General features: G+C 49.3%; 1 protein-coding gene and 1 long non-coding RNA gene across 6 annotated transcripts in view; one reads left to right on the top strand and one right to left on the bottom strand.

Moving 5' to 3' along the window:
• TTLL5 (tubulin tyrosine ligase like 5) overlaps positions 1–20,672 on the top strand; it is a 1,386,223-nt gene that overhangs the window by 397,847 nt on the left and 967,704 nt on the right. For all 5 annotated transcript variants that reach the window (XM_086937525.1, XM_086937527.1, XM_086937530.1 and 2 more), the window contains one exon: positions 4,261–4,343. In XM_086937525.1, coding sequence (XP_086793651.1) covers positions 4,261–4,343 — 83 coding nt within the window. The remainder of the gene's footprint in view (positions 1–4,260; positions 4,344–20,672) is intronic.
• The window catches only part of LOC147689977 (uncharacterized), a 315,487-nt gene that overhangs the window by 68,916 nt on the left and 225,899 nt on the right, over positions 1–20,672 (bottom strand). The gene's annotated exons all lie outside the window — the stretch shown is intronic.

Genomic DNA, 20,672 nt, shown 5'->3' on the forward strand with positions numbered 1-20,672 from the left:
ACTTACCTGTAATCCTAGTTCTCTTCCAGGGGTATCCTCATCAAAGTCATAAGCAACACACCCGCCTCCCCAGGTAAATGAGAGCTGTACGTCTTTTATATTTGTATTTAGCCCTGACATCAGGGTTATGCAAAGAACAACTGACCTAACTGTCACCCCTGAGGCATGATGGGAAGCCTGGAGTCAGGGCTGCCTTAAAGGCACGGTGCCAGTTTTTTGGTTGAAAATGCTTTCATTTTCTATGTTATTGCTTTTCAATGCAGCCTGAGGCTAACAATGTCTTTTATGAGCAATTTTCAAGAGTTATGAGTGGTTTTACTCATTAAAACACAAAATTTAAAGGATATTTGAATTAATGTGTTTTTTGTTTCCTTTATAATTGCAGTACATGTACAAGGTTTTACATTGTGTTAGCCTCTTTTTGGAGCTGCATTGGTGTGAGAAAAATAATATATGTACGTACATATATGTGGAGTTAGATATATGTGTTTTTACATATATATTTTTATATTGTTTCCGGGATCCCGCACATGGGCGGGAATATTCAGTGCTTATGACTTTGATGAGGATACCCCTGGAAGAGAACTAGGATTACAAGTAAGTAACTTATCCTACTGTACCTTCTGAGCCGTGTACGTCTTTGGGTCGTGTATGGACCACAAAGTTCCTGAGATTTTTACCTTTTCGGTGGCTGAACATTGGCTGTTCAAAATTCAAACCACCACTATTCAGTGTTTTCCAATGTTTTTTAACGATTTTCACTACTTTGTCTGAGGCTATGTTGTAAGTAGTTATGCAAATAGGTCTTTTGCTTTCAGTGGTCTGATCAGTTGTTTTGTGTTCAAGAAGGGCTTCTCTGTTGTTATTTGAAGCCCTTTTCTGGCTTGTGATACAACATGTTGAGTGTAGTTTCTCATTAAGGAGTTTGGTGCTCAGATCCTTTGCTTGTATGTTGAAGTCCCTTTTCTCTGAACAATTACGTCTGAGACGTAAAAACTGCCCAAAGGGAATGTTCTCTCTCAATTGTCTCGGATGGAAACTGTCGAATCGAAGGTCCAGGAACACGAGTTTAGCCAATGTAAGAAACGCGTGACTCCACTTTCAGTAGAAAATCTTACACCCTAACAACGCCCATCTGAGCCACGTCCACCTATGGAAAAGATACATAGATAACGTGTTACTCATTTGGGAGGGTGATGAAAGTGGAGTCCCGCGTTTCTTACATTGGCTAAACTTACAAGACCCCTTTCTAAAAATCACATCAACAATGAGCAGATCCAACCTTGTGTTCCTGGACCTTAACATACAAGCTCATGATGGTAAACTAATCACAACTACCCACTTTAAGCCCACAGCTAGGAACTGTCTTCTTAGATTTAACAGTTTCCATCCGAGACAACTGATCAGACCATTGAAAGCAAAAGACTTATTTGCATAACTACTTACAACGTAGCCTCAGACAAAGTAGTGAAAATCGTTAAAAAACATAGGAGAACACTGAATAGTGGTGGTTTGAATTTTGAACAGCCAATGTTCAGCCACAGAAAATGTAAAAATTTCAGGAACTTTGTAGTCCATACACGACCCAAAGACGTACACGGCTCAGGAGGTACAGTACACCTGTTACATCCCCTGCCTGTAGGGCACTACCCTTGCACAAACTGTAGTGTCTGCCATTTGACCACAGCAACTAAACAAGTCATTTGTAACAATGTGGTAGTCTGGGACCTGAGATCATTTTCTAACTGTAATACGACAGGAGTGGTCTACCTGATCACCTGTACGTGTAATTTGCACTATGTTGGAATGACCACCAGGAAGGTCAGCACATGCATCGTTGCGCACCGTGGCAGCATCAGGTGAAAACGATCTAATACTAAAATGACTACACATTTCCTGGAAAAACAACATACCCCGAATAATCAAACACACATTGACAAAAAATTGTTTGAAAAGGAACAACGCTGGGTTTTCAAATTACATTCAGACACCCATGGTCTTAATGATGACATACCATGGGGACAATTCACATTATGATCAGACCGTTCGAATATCTTTGACCCCCTGCTGCCTAGTAATCCAGCTTTTATGAATTTTGCGTCCACTGCTTTAATCCAGGAGGTTATATTTAACCTGTAGTCCTTTACCTAAAATCGTGGCATCACATTTAGCCTTTCCCTAGTGGAATTACCCCAAATAAATCACAATTAAAAAAAAAATCTAAATTTGCTAAATGTACTTTTAAGTAAGCGTGCACTCGGAGAACCGCCCAAAAATTATTATTTTCAAAATACGAGCAATTTCTACTAAGTTAGCGCTATTAGAAGGGGCCGACATACTCCTAAGATGGCCGCCGCTAACTTACTATGGAATTCCACTGCCTGAATCACTGCCTGAATCACTGTCCTCTCAATACTTTGGCAAAAAATTCTATATCACAGTTTTAAGAAGTGTTTACTACAGACACCTCCTTAAAATATTTTTTTTGTAAAAACCTGCTTTTTACACTGTATTAACGCTAATAGAAGGGGGCGACATACCCCCAAGATGGCTGCAGCTAGTTCCATTTGTGAAAATCAACCGCGAGCGGTCTTCACCTTCCGAAAATGACAATGCGGAAATGCAAGCACAAAAGCAGCAACCGGACGCACACTCTCTAATATGGGGTCCGGAGGTTGCAGTGTAGGTGATTCAGCCTGAGTATCTCTATACCATGTAAGTGCCCGTCTAAACCCCCCACAGGTGCCGGCAAACAGCGGACTACAGCCATCACCGCTTGCTTCTTTGTAGCACAACTGGCCTCTAACACTGCATTATTTTTCCTTCATTTTCTTTCCCAATTACTAGATTGAAGGGATACCATCAACTCTCCGCGTCCATGGGGCAAAGCTAGGCCCCTATTTATGTATGTAACAGTCTGTCGTTTTACATATGGTGTGTGTGTGTGTTATATCGCTGAGTGCTTTTCACGGTGCTCTTTCATAGACACCTGTTTTAAATACACGCGATTTGGCCTTCTTTTTCCCAGTATGGACAAAGGCGCAGACATCTTCACATTCTGTGTCTTGTGTGTGTAGAAATTATGTAAATACTTTGGGGGGCCATGTAACCCCTTAACCATATTGTGTGTGTTTTTTTTCCTACAGATACTACGTGACTGTCAATTTACGTATGCCTTATTGTTGCAGCATTTAACTAATGTTTAAACCTCACTTGAGCACGATTAGGAGTGGCGAACACAGGGCTGGTCCATGTGTAGTCCAGAAGAAGAGCCTATGGAATGCTCGAAACATGTTGACTTGAATTACTAGGTACACCTAACTCATTGCTACTAGGACCCCTAGTATTCTACCCCGTTTTTTAATTTACCCCCTAAGAGCAAGAATAAATCATTTGTAGCCCACTAGGTAGGTCGTTTTAACTCACTTAAAATAATTCCACTCCACTTCACAACACTGATTGCACTACACATAGTCCATCACTTAAGTGCTCCTACGTAGTTCGCAAGTCGCAGCACGCCTCAGCCCGTTGAGGACTGGGATGGCCCCAATGATGAAGCATGTCACCGTGGGGAAATCCTGGTGAGTGAGGGGACTCAAGAAAGAAAAAAAAATTTCTTTCTAAGAAACATAACTATTCCAACCCCAGTGAGTGTTGTGAATACCGGTTACTGATAAGCTAGGTTCTTGGTCCCTGGTTTCAGGGGTTTATGCCAAAGTTAATTTTGGAGGGTGAGCCTAGCCTTTTTCCCCTCTTTCTCCCCCTTACTTTGAACACCATTTGTCAATTCACAAAGAGAATTTAGCGTTGGATGTAAAACAGTTGATCATAAGCGAACACTCATTTCTATTTTTCTCCTCCGTTTCCCAAAACGGAGTCCTATTAAAAATCATTCCAATGGATCAAGTTTCTTATTCACTGACTAACTCTGTTTAGAATTTTGGAATGTTAGTGACGCCATATTGTTGAGCAGTTTCAAGAGATTTCTTGTATCTACGTGCCATTGTGTTCATTCTTGTAGCTGCTTAATCTGCAGTACTTGGTACAGCGAAGAGTGTATGGTTGAGTTGGAGAAGAGGTGAGCTACATTAACTGGGCCTGTAGTGTTGCTGACAGCAGGGTTGGGTGTGATGACTGGTGTCCTTTCCTCCTTGTGATATGAAAGTTAGAGGGAGTGAACTGTTGCCTTCATTTCATGTGATCTGCCCCTTACAATTACATCTGGTGATGGTAACCGTGTTCTTCTCTGTGCCACTTCAGGTGTAGTCTGCCATGATCCTTCACAGCGTCCTGGCCGGAACGCCCCACTCGAGGCCAAGCGGAGCCTGCTGCAGAAGCAACAGGTACGCATCATTAGGGTCCTTCGCCACTAACTAACTCTTGTGCATCTGGCAAGAGAGAAACAGTGGGGATGAAAGGCAAAGCATGGATAAAATGACTGCGAGAAAAAAGGAAGAAACGAGGAGACATAAATTCTCCTTGTGAAATGCCTCTTTTTTTGGGTTCAGCTCCATGGCTATGTATTGCATGTACAAGAGGAAAAAGAAGGCAATTTTGTCTGGAAGATCAAATTGTACTAGCCTTCAAGATGTGTTCTTTATGAGATTATATGAAGGAAAGCAGTTTAAATGTGGGCCAATAGGTATAGTATTTCTTTCTGTCATTTTCACATTATCTTGAAGTTGCTGTTTTGGACCATAGCTTGCTGAAAGAGTGGTGTATGCTTTTCTTTTCCCAAGTCAGCTTTTCTCAACTGTTTTCTGACCCTGGCTGTTATCTATCTTGTGACACAATAAAAAGATATGTAACTTGTTTGACTGCTTGAAGTTCTCAAAGCCGTGTTAACATTAGAAGCTTATAGTTATTCAAGAAGATAAGAGTTAACTCTAATAACTGACTGGCAAGGTGTCCTTAAAAGGGCAGTATACCGACTCATAACACTCCAAATCGATATATGAAAACCAGATTGGGTGAGGGCAATATTGTTTTACATTTTTGTATTTCTCACTACAGCAAACAATCCATAAATATTGGACTGTTTCATTTACTTTTTGCAGAAAATTTCAAACGTGTTTAACAACTTGAACAATAGGACTTCTCTTATTCAGGGCAAGAATGTATTTTACTTTTGATTCCAAAAGTTAGTAGCATGTACTTGTTTTTGGTTAAGCCATTCTGAGATATTGTTTTGTTTTCTCAAAAGCCAAGGTACTTTAAAACTCTAGTCCTGTATGGTTCATGACCACTAGCAGTTCCATGTGTATGACGCATAAAGCCCTCCACTACAATACCCCTAGATATCTCGTCCAGAATTCCGAACTCTCGGGCGGCTCCAGATCATCCAGAAGCTAAAAAACATTTCGTACTCCAGTATTGGAACTTTCATAGATTCACATGCTTGAATCATTCCCTGTCGTCGAGATGGGAGTCCCATCTTGATGACAAGGAACGATTCAAGCATGTGAATCTATGAAAGATTCCAATACTGGAGAACCACAGTTACAGGTAAGTAACTTATTTTCTTCTGAAACCTCAGAGATTCCACAAGAAGAAAACCTGCAACTGATCTTTCTCTGGGATTGCCCCAAGAATCTGGAACTCATTACTTCCTAAGTCAGAACGAAACCATCAATCGTATCCTTCAAGAAGGAAGTCAAAGAACTCCTTATGAACAAATTTCCTCCCAAGATTCTATTTTCCTCAGTTGCTCGCATGACTATTTATCACTGGCTACCATAGTGCATTCATTTTATCAGTACCGACATTACCCTCCTTATTCTCCACACTATCAGGTACTTGCAGTAGTCTGAACTCTATGATATTCTGTTGTTATTAGTGTCTGAACTATGATATTAAGTTGTTATTAGTTTATCTCCCCTGCTCTCTGAACATGGTAAAGCGTTTCCTACCTTTTTTGTGTGTTACCCTCTGCTGCTATTTGTAGTGAATTTGACATTACTGCTTTTTCTCTGTTCTCTGTAAATTTGTAAAGCGCTCTGATACCCGCAAGGGTAAGGTTCGTGCTATAAACAACTATTAAATAAATGATCGCTCTTTCAGGAAACCTGCACCTCTACCCAGGTGTGTGTTGACCTCGCTGATACTGCGGATGTTCTCCTAATTTTAGTGGCTCATCTTTAGCCACAAAAGGCCTTGTCTTTTGTTTCAGAGTTGGCAGCAATACAAACATTTGCTATGGCTGTAGTTTCATTTCAAGAGTTCACAACAGACAGGGTGATTTCAGTTACAGAGGAATGCACATGGATGGCCAACTTTGGACCTTCTAGGGGCCTTGTTCAGTCTTCAGTTAAGGACATTCTTGTCTAGAAGATGAGTAGTGAGGCCACACCCTTCACTCTTATCTGGACTCTGACGAAGACCCCACTCTAGTTTCTTCAGTGCTTCTTCTGAGGTTGCCCCTGATTGCCCCTTGGTGGTTGTCTTTGGAGGACTGTCTTTCAAGGTGGCTGAGGTTCTTGTATTACCTTTGTGAGTTGCAGTAAGGCAAACATATTTATGAAAATCCTGCAGTCTGGTTCCTCTACTATAGAGCATCCGTTGCCATTCAGTAAGGTCATCTTAGATCCTATTATGCCTGTGCCGTTTGGGCCATTCACTTCAGAGGCCGTCCACTACCAAGTTTGCTTGTTTCCATCGCCCAGCTGCAGACAACCTCAATTTCAGTCCTCTTGTCAATTGCCTGAGTGTCAGAGACAGCGGTCTCCAGCTTTTCCTGGAATATTATGAAGGTTCTTTCCCCTTCCCCTCCATCTGACAGAGTGCCTTTGGGGTCAAGACAATAGCAAATAAATTGTTCATCAGGTAGTCTGGCTTTTTGTTCTTTTCTTGTTGCATGTTCTGCAAGGTCTAAAGAAGGCCTTCTTGTCAGACATCCTGAAGAATGGAAAAAACTCAGTAGCGACTCGGGGAGACTCCCTTCCACACGACGTGCGGTGAAAATCTGAGGAGAACTGGCTCTACATGATTGGTTGTAACAAAGACTTTTGTCTTTTTAGCATAATGAGGTAGATAGGCTACTACAATCTAGGCCTCAGGCCTTTCTCTTAGGGTCTACTACTGTAATTTACCTTCAGGATGTCTGACAAGAAGGCCTTGTTTAGACCTTGCAGAACATGCAACAAGAAAAAAGTTCATGTTGATGATCAGCATAAGGACTGTATTTATTGCCTCTATCCTAAGCATGAGGCAACATTTTTTTTAAATCTGCCGCACCTTCCCTTCTAAGACCTTAAGGGATAGGGAGGCCAGAGTCCTTTTATGGCTCAAATCTTCTTCGGCTGATGATGATCACAGAGCCTCAACTTCCAGTTAAAGAGCAAAATCACATGATGGCTCTTCAAGTGAGGGGAGAAAACATATCTGAAAGAAACAGGTTAGTATTAGATTCCTTACCTTAGAATATCCCCAGGCGTCAGACTGGATCCGGAAACTTTTGCGTAGCAGTACCCTTGCGCGTCGGTAGGCGTCGTCTGCGGCTCCGCGTCGGTCGTCGGCGTCATTGGCGCCGAGATGACCTCGCCTGAGTACTTAGCCGCCACCCTCGCGCGCTGACGTCAGTTCTTCTTTTTTCCGCGCCAGCAAGCGCCGATCCGGAAAAAGTTGTACCCTTAGTCGATTTTTGACTAACTTTTTCGATCCTTTTTGACCATCTTTCGAAGTCTCTCGACTCCGACGGTGCCGGTAGGGATGCCCGGGTTCAAGCCCTGTGTCGATTGTAACCGACTGATGTCGGTTACCGACCCCCATCGCCGGTGCCTTTACTGTCTGGGCCCCGACCACGACGACAAGTCCTGCTCCGACTACCGGGTCCTGACGTCCAAAGCTAGACCGGAGCGGTCCCGCAAACTGCTCGAGCTCCCGCAGTCAGCCCCGCGCCGCTCCAGCTCCAGGTCCCGGTCCGGAAGGAAGTCGAGGGACCGGTCCCGGGCCGGAGTCACCACAGTTCCGGGAGTCGTCATCAGTCTTAGGGCTCGAAGTCCTCAGGTAAGAGGCACAAGAAGTCGAAGAGGCGACATCGCTCTTCTGACTCCCCCCGACGCTCGCGCGACGCGGCTGGGGTTTCGGGCGACACCGCCCCTGCGGCTCCGCCGGAGCCGCAGGCGTAGTGGCCTGCTCCATAACCGCCGGTGCCTGGGCAGAACGTGACGCCGGAGGAGATCGAGGCCTTCCTCATTACCATAAGGTCGCTCACTCCTCCGTCGGGTTCCGCGGCGCCTTCGGGCCAAGCGGCCCCGACTGGGTCCCCAAGCGGGCCGGGTGCTACGGCCCCGGCGCCGTCGGTGACTTCGGTCCCGACGCCGCAGGGTCCCGCCGAATCCGGCTCCGGATCCGGGTCGTCGTTGGTCGACCTCACGACCTCGCCGGCCCCCAGGGTGTCGCCCCCGGCGCCATCCCATGACGACGCCGTCCCCGGTCCTACCCTCGATTCGGGTCCGCGTCGGAGCCCTATTAGACGCCGCTAGGAGACTTGTACTTCTACGACCTGGCCCCATCCTTTGACCCTGAGTATCAGGAGATGGGTGGCGAGGACGATTGGGAGGGGTCCGAGGACCCTCTGGCACATGAGTGCCAGTCTTCTCAGGACTGGGCAGGTGAGCTAGGGGAGGCCAGTGGTCTGGACACTTCGCCCGACACTGGTTTTGTTTTCCCTCCTACCGTGGCTACGGAGGAGGGGGCTGCCTATAGTGTGGTGCTGACGCGGGCTGCCAAGGCCTTGGGCCTTGAGCTCCCCGTCGCGGCCGTGAGGACTAACCTCCTCACTGAGGTCCTTAAACCGCAGGCAAGCTCGGCTGAGCCACTGCTGCCGTTTGAGGCCTTGTCAGACGTTCTTCTGGGTACTTGGTCCAAGCCCGCTACAGGTCCGCCTGTAGATAGGAACATGGTCAGGCGCCACCGCCCGGCTCCGGGCGACCCTTGCTTCCTGTCCACCCACCCCACCGCCGAGAGCCTGGTCATCCAGCCCTCTACCTCCCAGACCGCATTCCCGACGTCTCCCCCGATCGGGAATCCAAGAGGTACGAACAGTATGGAAAAAAGATGTTCTCCTCACTTAGTTTGGGGTGGCGGTCAGTCAACACTGCGTGCCCCCTGGGCCGTTACACCCACTCTTTGTGGGACACGGTCGCGGACGTGCTGCCACAATGTCCGGAGGGGGTCCGGACTAAACTCACCCAAGCCCTTGTGGAGGGTCGAGATGCGGCACAGTATTCCATCCGGTGTGGGCTGGATACCACAGACTCGCTGGACAGGGCGATGGCAACGACGGTGGCGATTCGTCACCACGCCTGGCTGAGGTCCGCCAACTTTTCGGCTGATGTCCAAAACACCCTTATGGACATGCCATTTGATTCCAGCCATGCCACCGCAGTACCACCGCGTGTCGGGGGATCACTTGAGTCTTCTGCGAGAGGAAGTTACGGCCCTCTTGGCCAAGGGGGCCATAGAGCGCGTTCCTGGGCCAGAAGTAGGGTGTGGTTGTTACTCCCACTACTTTCTGGTTCCCAAGAAGGGCAAAGGGGGCCTCCGCCCTATCTTGGACCTGCGGAACGTCAACGGCTTCCTCCGGAAGGAAAAGTTCAAGATGCTGACTTTGGCTCAGGTGTTAACTGCCCTGGACCTGGGAGACTAGATGGTAGCGTTGGACTTGCAGGACGCTTACTTTCACATCCCCGTCCTGCCGGCCCACCGGCGTTACCTGCGGTTCACGGTAGGCCACGAGCACTTTGTTTACCGTGCTCCCCTTCAGCCTTACCAGCGCCCCACGGGTGTTCACGAAAGTGATGGCGGTGGTCGCAGCTCATCTGTGCAGGTTAGGGGTTTCAGTCTTCCCCTACCTCGACGACTGGTTGTTGAAGGCACTCGCCCCGGACAGACGTCAGCCACCTCCAGACTACGGCCGACCTGCACCTGCTAGGGTTCTCCATCAATGTGCCGAAGTCACACCTGTGTCCCTCTCAGAAGCTCCTCTTCATCGGAGCGGTTCTAGACTCAGTGCAGTTTTGGGTTTATCCTCCTGAACAGCGGGTTCAGGATATTCAGGCTCTGATTCCGATCTTTCAGCTGTTATCCCGAGTCTCGTCAGGTTGACGCTGCGGCTTCTGGGGCTGATGGCCTCCTGCATCCTTCTGGTGCATCACGCCCGATGGCGGATGCTGGCTCTGCAGTGGGACCTGAAGTTTCAGTGGGCCCAGCATCAGGGCATCTTGTCCGACCATGTCTTGATCTCGGAGGGCACTGCAAGACCGTTGCAGTGGTGGCTCACGGACCGCGATTGGGTCAGCGGCAGATACCTCTCCCTACCCCAACCGGAGCACGTAGTTGTGACGGACGCGTCCCTCCAGGGCTGGGGGGGCCACATGGGAGAGGCGGAGATCAGAGGCCTCTGGTCTCCGGCGGAGTCCCGGCTCCACATCAACCTTCTGGAGCTGCGGGCGATCCGGCTTGCACTGAAGGCATTCCTCCCCTCTGTCCGGGGGAGGGGAGTGCAGTGCAGGTGTTCACGGACAACACCACCGCCATGTGGTACTCCAACAAACTGGGCGGGGCGGGGTCGTGGACCCTATGCCAGGAGGCTCTGCGCCTCTGGCAGTGGCTGGAACATCAGGGCGTGACCCTGGTGGTTCAAAACCTGGCAGGTTCCCTGAATGCCAGGGCGGACGAACTCAGCCGTCGGTGCATGATGGATCACGAATGGCGTCTGAACTCAGACGTGGCACAAGGCCTCTTTCAGCAGTGGGGAGAGCCTTGGTTAGATCTATTCGCCATAGAAGAGAACGCGCAATGTCATCAGTTCTGCGCGTTGGAATTTCCAAGGCGGCATTCGCTCGGAGAATCTTTTCGTCGCGAGTGGAGCTGCGGTCTATTGTATGCCTTTCCGCCTATACCACTTCTGCCCAGAGTGCTGAAGAAGATCAGACGCGACCGAGCCCAAGTTATCCTTGTGGCTCCGGACTGGGTGCGAAGATATTGGTATCCTGAGCTACTCAGCATGTCTGTCGATCCCCCGATTTGTCTGCCTCTTCAGGAGGACATTCTGTCGCAGCAGAAGGGGACGGTCTTCCACCCGAACCTGTCCAGTCTCCACTTACATGCGTGGAGATTGAGCGGGGGCAGTTGAGGCCATTTGACTTGCCTCCTGAAGTTTGTAATGTGATTCTGGCAGCCAGGTGTCCCTCCACAAAATCGGTATACGCCTGCTGGTGGAACAAATTTGTGGCATGGTGAACAGCAAAGGGCTGTGGATCCCCTTCCTGCCCCTCTTTCAGAGGTTCTCCTCTTTCTTCTCTCCCTTGCCCAGCAGGGCTCTGCTCTAGGCACTATCAAGGGCTACCTTTTCTGCTCTTTCCGCCTTCTTAAGGCTCCCAGATCAGCCCTCTTTGGTCAAGTCCCCAGTTGTAAATAGGTTTTTGAAGAGCATCACTCATATGTTTCCTCCTGTTCCTTTTGTGATGCCTCAGTGGGACCTGAACCTTGTTCTGACCTATCTGATGTGCGCTCCTTTCGAGCCGCTTCATAACTGTCCTCTTCGTCTCCTTACTCTGAAGAGTGCATTCCTGGTTGCCATCACCTCTGCCAGGAGAGTGAGTGAGCTCCAGGCTCTTTCCTCTAAACCCCTCTTCCTTTCTGTCCATCCGGACAAAGTTGTGTTGCGGACGCGACCCTCTTTCCTGCCCAAGGTAGTCGCAGCCTTCCACATCGGGCAGTCCATCACCTTGCCCACCTTCTTCTCGCCTCCGCATCCCTCGAAAGAGGAAGAGACGCTCCACCGTCTGGACCCAAAACGTGCGCTCTCATTCTACTTGGATCGCACACGCCAGTTCCGGGTGGATGACCAACTCTTTGTTGGTTACGTGGGCGCTAAGAAAGGTCGGCGATGCACAAGCGGACCATCTCTCAATGGGTCTTGTTGTGCATCAAGGTATGCTACTCTTTGGCTAAAAAGGAGCCTCCTGTTGGGCTGAGGGCCCATTCCACTCGGGCCACGGCGGCTACTACTGCCCTGGGTCAGGGAGTCCCCTTGCAGGACATCTGTCAGACAGCTACGTGGGCCTCGCTGCACACGTTTGCAAGACACTACTGCCTGGACAGCCAAGTCCGGAGAGATGGCTTCTTTGGCCGTTCCGTTCTCCAGGACTTTCTGGTGTGATCATTGGTTCGCAGACCCACCACCGGGGTTGGTATTGCTGGGGTATCTATTCTAAGGTAAGGTATCTAATACTAACCTGTTTCTTTCAGATGCACAAGTTACTTACCTTCGGTAACAATATATCTGTAAGAAGCAGTAGTTAGTATTAGATTCCTTACCGCCCCACCCATCCTCCCTGTTCTGCGAACCGATATCTAGGGTTAAGGTCATCCCCTTTCAGGGCCCTAGTTCCATGGCACCAGTGTTGGTTTTTATCATGGCTCTGCGTTTCTGGCGCGGAAAAGCTATGTATAAGAACTGACGTCAGTGCGCGAGGGCGGCGTCTAAGTACTCCGGCGACGTCATCCCGACGCCGACGACGGACGCGGATCCGCAGACGACGCCTACCGACGCGCAAGGGTACTGCTACGCAAAAGTTTCCGGATCCAGTCTGACGCCTGGGGATATTCTAAGGTAAGGAATCTAATACTAACTACTGTTTCTTACAGATATATCGTTACCGAAGGTAAGTGTTCGAGGCATGTGGGCTGCTGAATTCATATCTGTGCATAGATCGCCGCCTAGTGTTGGGTCCGGATGATTGCACATTGTTGTCCTGGAAGAGTCTTCGAAGTATCACGAGATAGGTGGCTCCTCCCCTGGACTACAGTGCGCATGGGCATCGACTCCATCCCCAGATTGTTTTTTTTCCGCCATTGGGTTCGGATGTGTTTCGGCTCTCTCTGTCGGAATCGATAGTTGTTTAACTTTCTTTACTTGAGACCAAAAGGTCTTTAGGACTCGCGTCGGTATTGTCTATCGTTCGGGTTGGTTTATTCATCGGCTCCGAACATTTGCTGCCCTTCCGCGTGCTGTCGGCGCGGACGGGCCTACACGACGCTCCAGACTACTTCAACATGGAACGAAGTCCATTTAAGAGGTGCCCAGTGTGTGCCTCAAAGTATTCGCACATCGACGTGCACCCAGTGTGCAACAGATGCTTGTCGCCGGACCACGACGAGGCCAAGTGTATGGCCTGCTCCAAGTTCCGGTCGAAGAAGACTCTCAAGCTACGTCGGGCCGCAAGACTGCAGGCCCAGTTATCGGCACCCCCACCAGCAAACATCTTTGAAGAAGATGTTGAAGACGACACCGTCCTGAATGTTTCGGACTCTAACCCGGCGTCGGAGGGCAAAGAAGACTACGACGCGGGAGACTAGGAGTTCGAGGAAGTCGTCGAGGAGGTAGGGGACGACGACAGGGCCATTGCCACCGTGGAGGATAGCTCGGAAGAGGAGCATCCTCATACTGACTCCGGGGCCGAACCCCAGCATAAGGCCCAGGTCGAGGGATCGCCTTCGGGCCTTACCCAAGACCTCAATACTCGTCCCACGGCCCCGCCTCCGGGCCCGGCCACGGACATTGGTGATGCGCCACTCCCGGTACAGAAACCGAAAGTGAAGCCATCGGGGTCGGCACCATCTGTATCGAAACCGAAAGTGCAAGTCGCACTGGTTGGATCAAAGGCTCCAGGGGCCTCGGCGCCGAAGAAATCCAAGATGACCGCCGAGCTCGAAAGCCACGCCAAATTGGCCGATCCAAAGACCCCCGTGTCGAAGCCGAAGGCGAAATCGCCCGACGCGGCTGCGTCGGCGCCGAAGCTGGTCGACGCTCTGAAGAGCCGAGCCGACGCCAAGAAGGTCGATGACCATAAGAAGGCCTCGAAGAAGCGTCAGGACGACCCCAAGTCTCTGGCTGCACCGATCACGGTCGACAAGGCAAGGGGAGGTGCTGTGTCGGCTCCGAAGACTGCAGCTTTGGTCGCCGACCCGAATCCGGACTCGGAGGACTCGCTCGAGCCGGTACGGCCCTCCCCCTCACTCACCAAGAAGGTCACGGAGTCCCTTCAGCGTATTCGGAAGGAGGCAGTGGCTCTCGAGCCGAAGGATGTGACGCCGAAGCCTCCACAGAAACCGGTAAAGGCGCAGACGCCGATTCACTTCACGCTGCCGCCAAAAAACGGCGCCGAAGGCTTTTGCTCCGAAACATGGGGCCGGGGTGCCCTTGAAGCTGGTTTCTACGCCGAAAGCATCCTTGGTAGTGCCGAAGCCACGGCACCAGCCACTGGCGGACGAGGAGCGTCGAGAGGTTGTCATCGACGCCAACACAGGCAAGCTCTCTCTCCTTAAAAGGAAGATCACCCCGGAGCCTGTGTTGGAGCATTTCCACATTCCCCTTAAAAGGAAGTTGGACTCTGCGGGTGCATCTGCCCCTATGGAGCCTGCATCTCCACAAGGTCTGGAGCTCTCACCCACTCACTCTAACGCTGGGGAGGGTGACGGGGACGAGGAGGAGGAGTATACTTATCCAGCGTACTCGGATCCAGAGGATGTCAATGAGCCTTGGTCTGCTGGGGGCGACCCTGAGGACCCTCAGTCAGGACACGAGCCGCAGCTTTTTGCTGCAAAAACTTCCCCAACAGAGGACTCTGCAGCCTTCAACGCTCTAATTGAAAGAGCTTAGTATACAAGGGGGTTACCCAATAGAATCACAGGGACCTGGGTTCAATAAGTGTTAAGAGGAAGGGGTCCCAATGAGAGTGGGAAACATATAATACACTCCACAAGAATTAATCCAAAGCAATTATTTTGATCCACAGAGTTTTATTCACTATGGGATCCAGTGTAATTAATACACGTAGCAAAGCGAATAGTCATCTGTATTAAAGGTCATACAGTGCCCCAGGAAGGAGAAGGAAGTGATCGTGAAGAGGTAGGGGAGTGGTGGGATAGCGTGACAGTAAAATCAACAGTTCAAAATATTTTTCTTGCTATAAGTCACATAGCAGCATTTGTCTGACTGAATACTGATTACTGGCATAATGCCGTTTTTCGGTAAGCTTCCCGTTTTTTACCTTCACGGTGTATTTTGTCACCATTACCTAAGCCTTTTTCTAACTGATACCACCAATTACTTTAGATGCTGACTCAGAACTTCCCATGTTTTAAGTACCTACAAGACCACATTGCGAACTACGGACCATGTGGTATGTCCGTAATTTATCCAATATTGCACAATACTTTGTCTTCACGTTTATTGAATGTTAGCCACTTTAAAACTAATATTTAGGTTCTTTGTGACCTCCGCGGCCATTCTTATGTCTCTTCATTTTGGTACTCTAGTGTATACCTTATCAGGCGAGTGTTTGTCCGCCCTGTACTCTGCCAGTTTCCTACACAGGCACCCAGACCTTGGTAATAATGTGCCAATTCAATTCTATGCTAATGAATTTCACCTAATTTTTCAGATTTATATCCTTATCTAACAGTTTTTTATAATGTTGATTTACTTGCACGCTAGTTTTTTATAATGTTGATTTACTTGCACGCTCGTATTTTCCTATGTGATAAATAGAGGTTGAAGTCATACCCCTCTAATCTAAGTCGATTATACCCGTTTACTAGGTCCCCTGCCCCTCCCTTGGTCCTGATGAAGACCCCGCAGCAAGGTTAAATCTTCCTGCAGTCTCAGAGGGTCGAAACGTCGACGGCTTTTTCAATCACGGCAACCACACATGCGAAAATTTGCATTTACATTGTACTATGTGTTGTATGCCTGTTTATACATAATGTTGCCATAAGGTTGTGGCACCCACTGCTATGTGACTTATAGCATGAAAAATATTTTGAACTGTTGATTTTACTGTCACGCTATCCCACCACTCCCCTACCTCTTCACGATCACTTCCTTCTCCTTCCTGGGGCACTGTATGACCTTTAATACAGCTGACTATTCGCTTTGCTACGTGTATTAATTACACTGGATCCCATAGTGAATAAAACTCTGTGGATCAAAATAATTGCTTTGGATTAATTCTTGTGAAGTGTATTATATGTTTCCCACTCTCATTGGGACCCCTTCCTCTTAACACTAATTGAAAGAGCTGCGGCCAATCATGATGTCGCCCTCCATGCTGACCCAGTGGATGTCGATTTTCTTTTTGACACTTTCTCAGTGGCTGAAAAGACTGTCAAGTCATTGCCAATGCTAAAAGGAGTGCTAAAGCATGCGCCTGAGGTTTTCAGAGAGCCCACCCGGGCAAGAGTCATCAATCCTCGTATTGACAAAAAATACAAGGCAGCGCCCACTGATCCAACGTACATCAAGGGACAGTTGCCACTGGACTCTTTGGTTGTCTCCAACGCACGGAAGCGGGCAAACTCACAGACCACGGGTGATGCTCCTCCCCCAGACAAAGAATCGAAAGTCTTTGAAGCTTCAGGGAAACTTATTGCTGCGCAGGCAGCTAATATGTGGCGCATTTCCAACACGCAAGCGCTACTTGCACACTACGATAGGGCACACTATGACACCCTAGAAACCCTTCTACAGCACTTACCTGATCAGTACAAGGAGGGAGCTGAAATGTTGATTCAGGAGGGGAAGCTTATCACCAATGCTTCAATTAAGTGCGCTCTGGACGTGGCTGATACCGCCTCCAGAGCTATAAACACTAGCGTGCTACTGCGTAGGCATGCATGGCTTAGAATATCAGGCTTTAAACCAGACATTCAGACTACCATCTTAAACCAAACAGTTAATCCAGACCACCTCTTTGGGCCAGAAGTGGATGCAACCCTTGAAAAAATGAAAAAAGACACTGACACTGCTAAATCTATGGGTGCCCTGCAGTCCCAGCAGTTTCGGGGTGGTTCCTTTCGCCGCTCCAATAACAGAGGCACCTCAAGGGGTCAAGCGTCACAATCCACGCAATACTATAAAGGCAACACCCAATCCTCATACACCAACAAGGGTAGAGGTGGTTACCGGGGCAACAACGTCAAAGGCAGAGGACGTGGAAATAACAGCTCCAGGTCCTCCACCGCCAACGAACAGTGACGCCTTGTCACTGCCCCCCGACCACACAACACCGGTCGGGGGGAGACTCCAGCAGTTCCTGCCCGCGTGGGAATCCATCACCACGGACAGGTGGGTCAAATCTCTTATCCAATACGGCTATTGTCTGGAACTCACTTCCACTCCACCAAACATACCCCCAAGAAACCGTCCTATGTCCGGCGAGCACTTGCACTTGTTGCAGCAGGAAGTCCAAGTCATGCTGCAAAAAGGGGCAATAGAGCTCGTTCCACTGCAAGAAAGGGGAACAGGGGTTTACTCTCTGTACTTTCTAATTCCCAAAAAGGACGGATCCCTCAGGCCCATCCTGGACCTCAGGCCCCTCAACTGGTACATTCTGTCAGAACATTTCCATATGCTCACGTTGCAGCAGGTTCTCCCGCTGCTTCGGCAAGGGGACTTCCTAGCTACTCTGTATCTCAAGGATGCATACTTTCACATTCCCCTGCATCCTTCACACAGGAAGCACCTAAGGTTCACCATTCAAGACCAGCACTACCAGTTCAGGGTTCTGCCCTTTGGGGTCACCACAGCGCCCAGGGTCTTCACGAAGTGCCTGGCGACCGTGGCGGCGCATCTAAGACGTCAAAACATCCACGTCTACCCCTATCTGGACGACTGGCTCATTCAGGCGAAGTCGGAACAACAGTGCGCCAACCACGTGTCCCACACCATTCATCTCCTGCACAATCTGGGGTTCTCACTGAATTACCCGAAATCCCATCTCCGGCCCGCCCACATACGGCAGTATCTGGGCGCGACAATAAACACTCAGGCGGCCACTGCGCAGCCAAATTCAGTGAGGGTCGCCAGTATTCAGACGCTGATCCAAAGATTCAGACCTCAGCACTCGCTTCCAGCGAAAGTGTTCATGCAGTTGATAGGCATGATGGCCTCCTGCATCTCCATTGTCCCGCACGCGAGGTTACATATGCGTCCGCTTCAGGAGTGCCTAGCACGTCAGTGGACTCAGGCTCATGGGCAACTAACAGACCTAGTGTTGGTGAGCGGTCGGGCATACAACTCTCTGCATTGGTGGAATCCACAAAACCTTTGCAAGGGCCGACCGTTCCAAGAGCCTGTGCCACAGATTATCCTGACGACGGACGCTTCTCTCCAGGGATGGGGAGCGCATGTACTCCACTACACAGTGCAGGGACTATGGACACTACAGCAAAGGAAGATGCACATCAATGTACTGGAACTGATGGCAATCTTCATGGCCTTAAAGGCATTCAAAGTACATCTGTGCAACAAGGTCGTGTTGATCCGGACGGACAACATAACGGCCATGTACTACATTCAGAAACAGGGGGGCACACACTCTCCGCAGCTGTCTCATCTGGCTCAGAGCATGTGGAAGTGGGCCATTCAGAGGAACATTTTCCTGATGGCAGAACATCTCCCAGGCAAAGACAATCAGATGGCGGACCTGCTCAGCAGGCACAGCCACCAAATGCACGAGTGGGAGATACATCCATCAGTATTCCAACCGTACTTCCAAAGGTGGGGTCATCCAGAGATAGACCTGTTCGCCACAAGGGAGAACGCAAAATGCCAAAGCTTCGCCGCCAGGTTCCCACACCCGCAATCGCAGGGCAATGCGATATGGATGAACTGGTCAGGCAGATTTGCGTACGCTTTTCCCCCAGCACCTCTGATACCGCTGGTGGCGCGCAAGCTCAGGCAGCACTCGAGGACTCTCATACTGGTTGCTCCAACGTGGGCTCGCCAACCATGGTACACCACGTTTCTGGAACTTTCCGTGGTACCGCATCAAAGGCTTCATCTCACACCCAGCCTTCTGACGCAGAGCCATGGCGACATTCAGCACCCAGATCCGCAACAGCTCAACCTGGCGATCTGGCTCCTGACGTCCTAGAGTTTGGCTACCTCAATCTTCCCCCGAATTGCATGGACATCATTCGGGAGGCAAGAAAGCCCACTACTAGAGCATGTTATGCGGCTAAATGGAAGCGGTTTGTCATTTATTGTGCGAACCACAACATTAACCCGCTGGATGCTTCCATTCAGAACGTCATCTGTTACCTGTTCCATCTGTACCAATGCAATTTGGCGTATACTTCCATCCGCATTCACCTGTCTGCGATGGCCGCATACCTCCAGAATAGACAACACCTTTCACTTTTCAAGGTGCCTGCTATCAAAGCTTTTCTGGAAGGACTCAAAAGGGTCATTCCACCACGGACACCACCAGCTCCAGAATGGAACCTCAATGTGGTTCTTACAAGGCTGATGGGTCCTCCTTTTGAGCCACTACACTCTTGCGAGCTTCAGTTCCTGACTTGGAAAGTGGCTTTCTTAGTAGCAATTACATCGCTACGGAGGGTCAGTGAGCTGCAGGCCCTCACCATCCAAGAGCCTTTTTTCCAAGTCCATGCTAACAGGGTAGTGCTCCGCACTAACCCTAAATTTCTACCCAAGGTTGTGTCTCAGTTCCACATAAACCAAACAATCGAGTTGCCGGTGTTTTTTCAAAATCCTGAGTCGCTGGCGGAGCGGATGCTCCACACCCTTGACGTTAAAAGGGCCCTGATGTATTACATTGACAGGACCAAGGATTTTAGAAAGACTAAGCAGCTTTTCGTTGCCTTTGCATCACACCACAAGGGTAACGCTATTTCCAAGGCTCGTATTGCTAGGTGGATCGTGAAATGTATTCAGATCTGTTACGCAAAAGCTAAACGCACTCTTACAATTCCACCAAGAGCCCACTCCACCAGAAAGTTGGGGGCCTCTATGGCCTTCCTTGGGAACATCCCCTTAGAGGATATATGTAGAGCAGCCACATGGTCTACCACACATACATTTACTAAACATTACTGTGTAGACGTGCACTCTAAACAGCAGGCAGCTGTAGGTCAGGCTGTTCTCAAGACACTTTTCCAAACTGCTGCAGCTGGCACGGGCGGCCGCCGATAATGGAGGGACTGCTATGTATTCTATGCACAGATATGAATTCAGCAGCCCACATGCCTCGAACTGCAAATGCTACTCACCAGTATGCATCTGTTCTTGGCATGTAGGGCTGCTGACATTCATATCGCCCGCCCTCCTCCCCGGCGCCTGTAGCAGTTGCAGTATTCATGTATATGCTCATAGCATGGTCATCACTCACATAGTTCACTCCATCTCGGTCACAATGGCTAAAAACAATCTGGGGATGGAGTCGATGCCCATGCGCACTGTAGTCCAGGGGAGGAGCCACCTATCTCGTGATACTTCGAAGACTCTTCCAGGACAACAATGTGCAATCATCCGGACCCAACACTAGGCGGCGATCTATGCACAGATATGAATGTCAGCAGCCCTACATGCCAAGAACAGATGCATACTGGTAAGTAGCATTTGCAAACTTGTGCGTCAAACCTCCCACTCCACTTCTGGATCTTCACAGAAATCTCCATCATTTTTATCTGAGACTTCAGCTCTTAAGGACTCTAAAAAGCTTCAAACTGTGAGTAAAAGCTGCTCTGTCTTCTCAGCTTTTCCTATGACTACCATCTCTGTCACGTCTTCAGCTCCTTCATCGACGGCGACAATTTCCACTACAGCTATCACCTCTCCTATCCTCTCAACTAGGATTTCC

This window comes from Lissotriton vulgaris, chromosome 9, assembly GCF_964263255.1.
Source record: "Lissotriton vulgaris chromosome 9, aLisVul1.2, whole genome shotgun sequence".
Taxonomy (NCBI): domain Eukaryota; kingdom Metazoa; phylum Chordata; class Amphibia; order Caudata; family Salamandridae; genus Lissotriton; species Lissotriton vulgaris.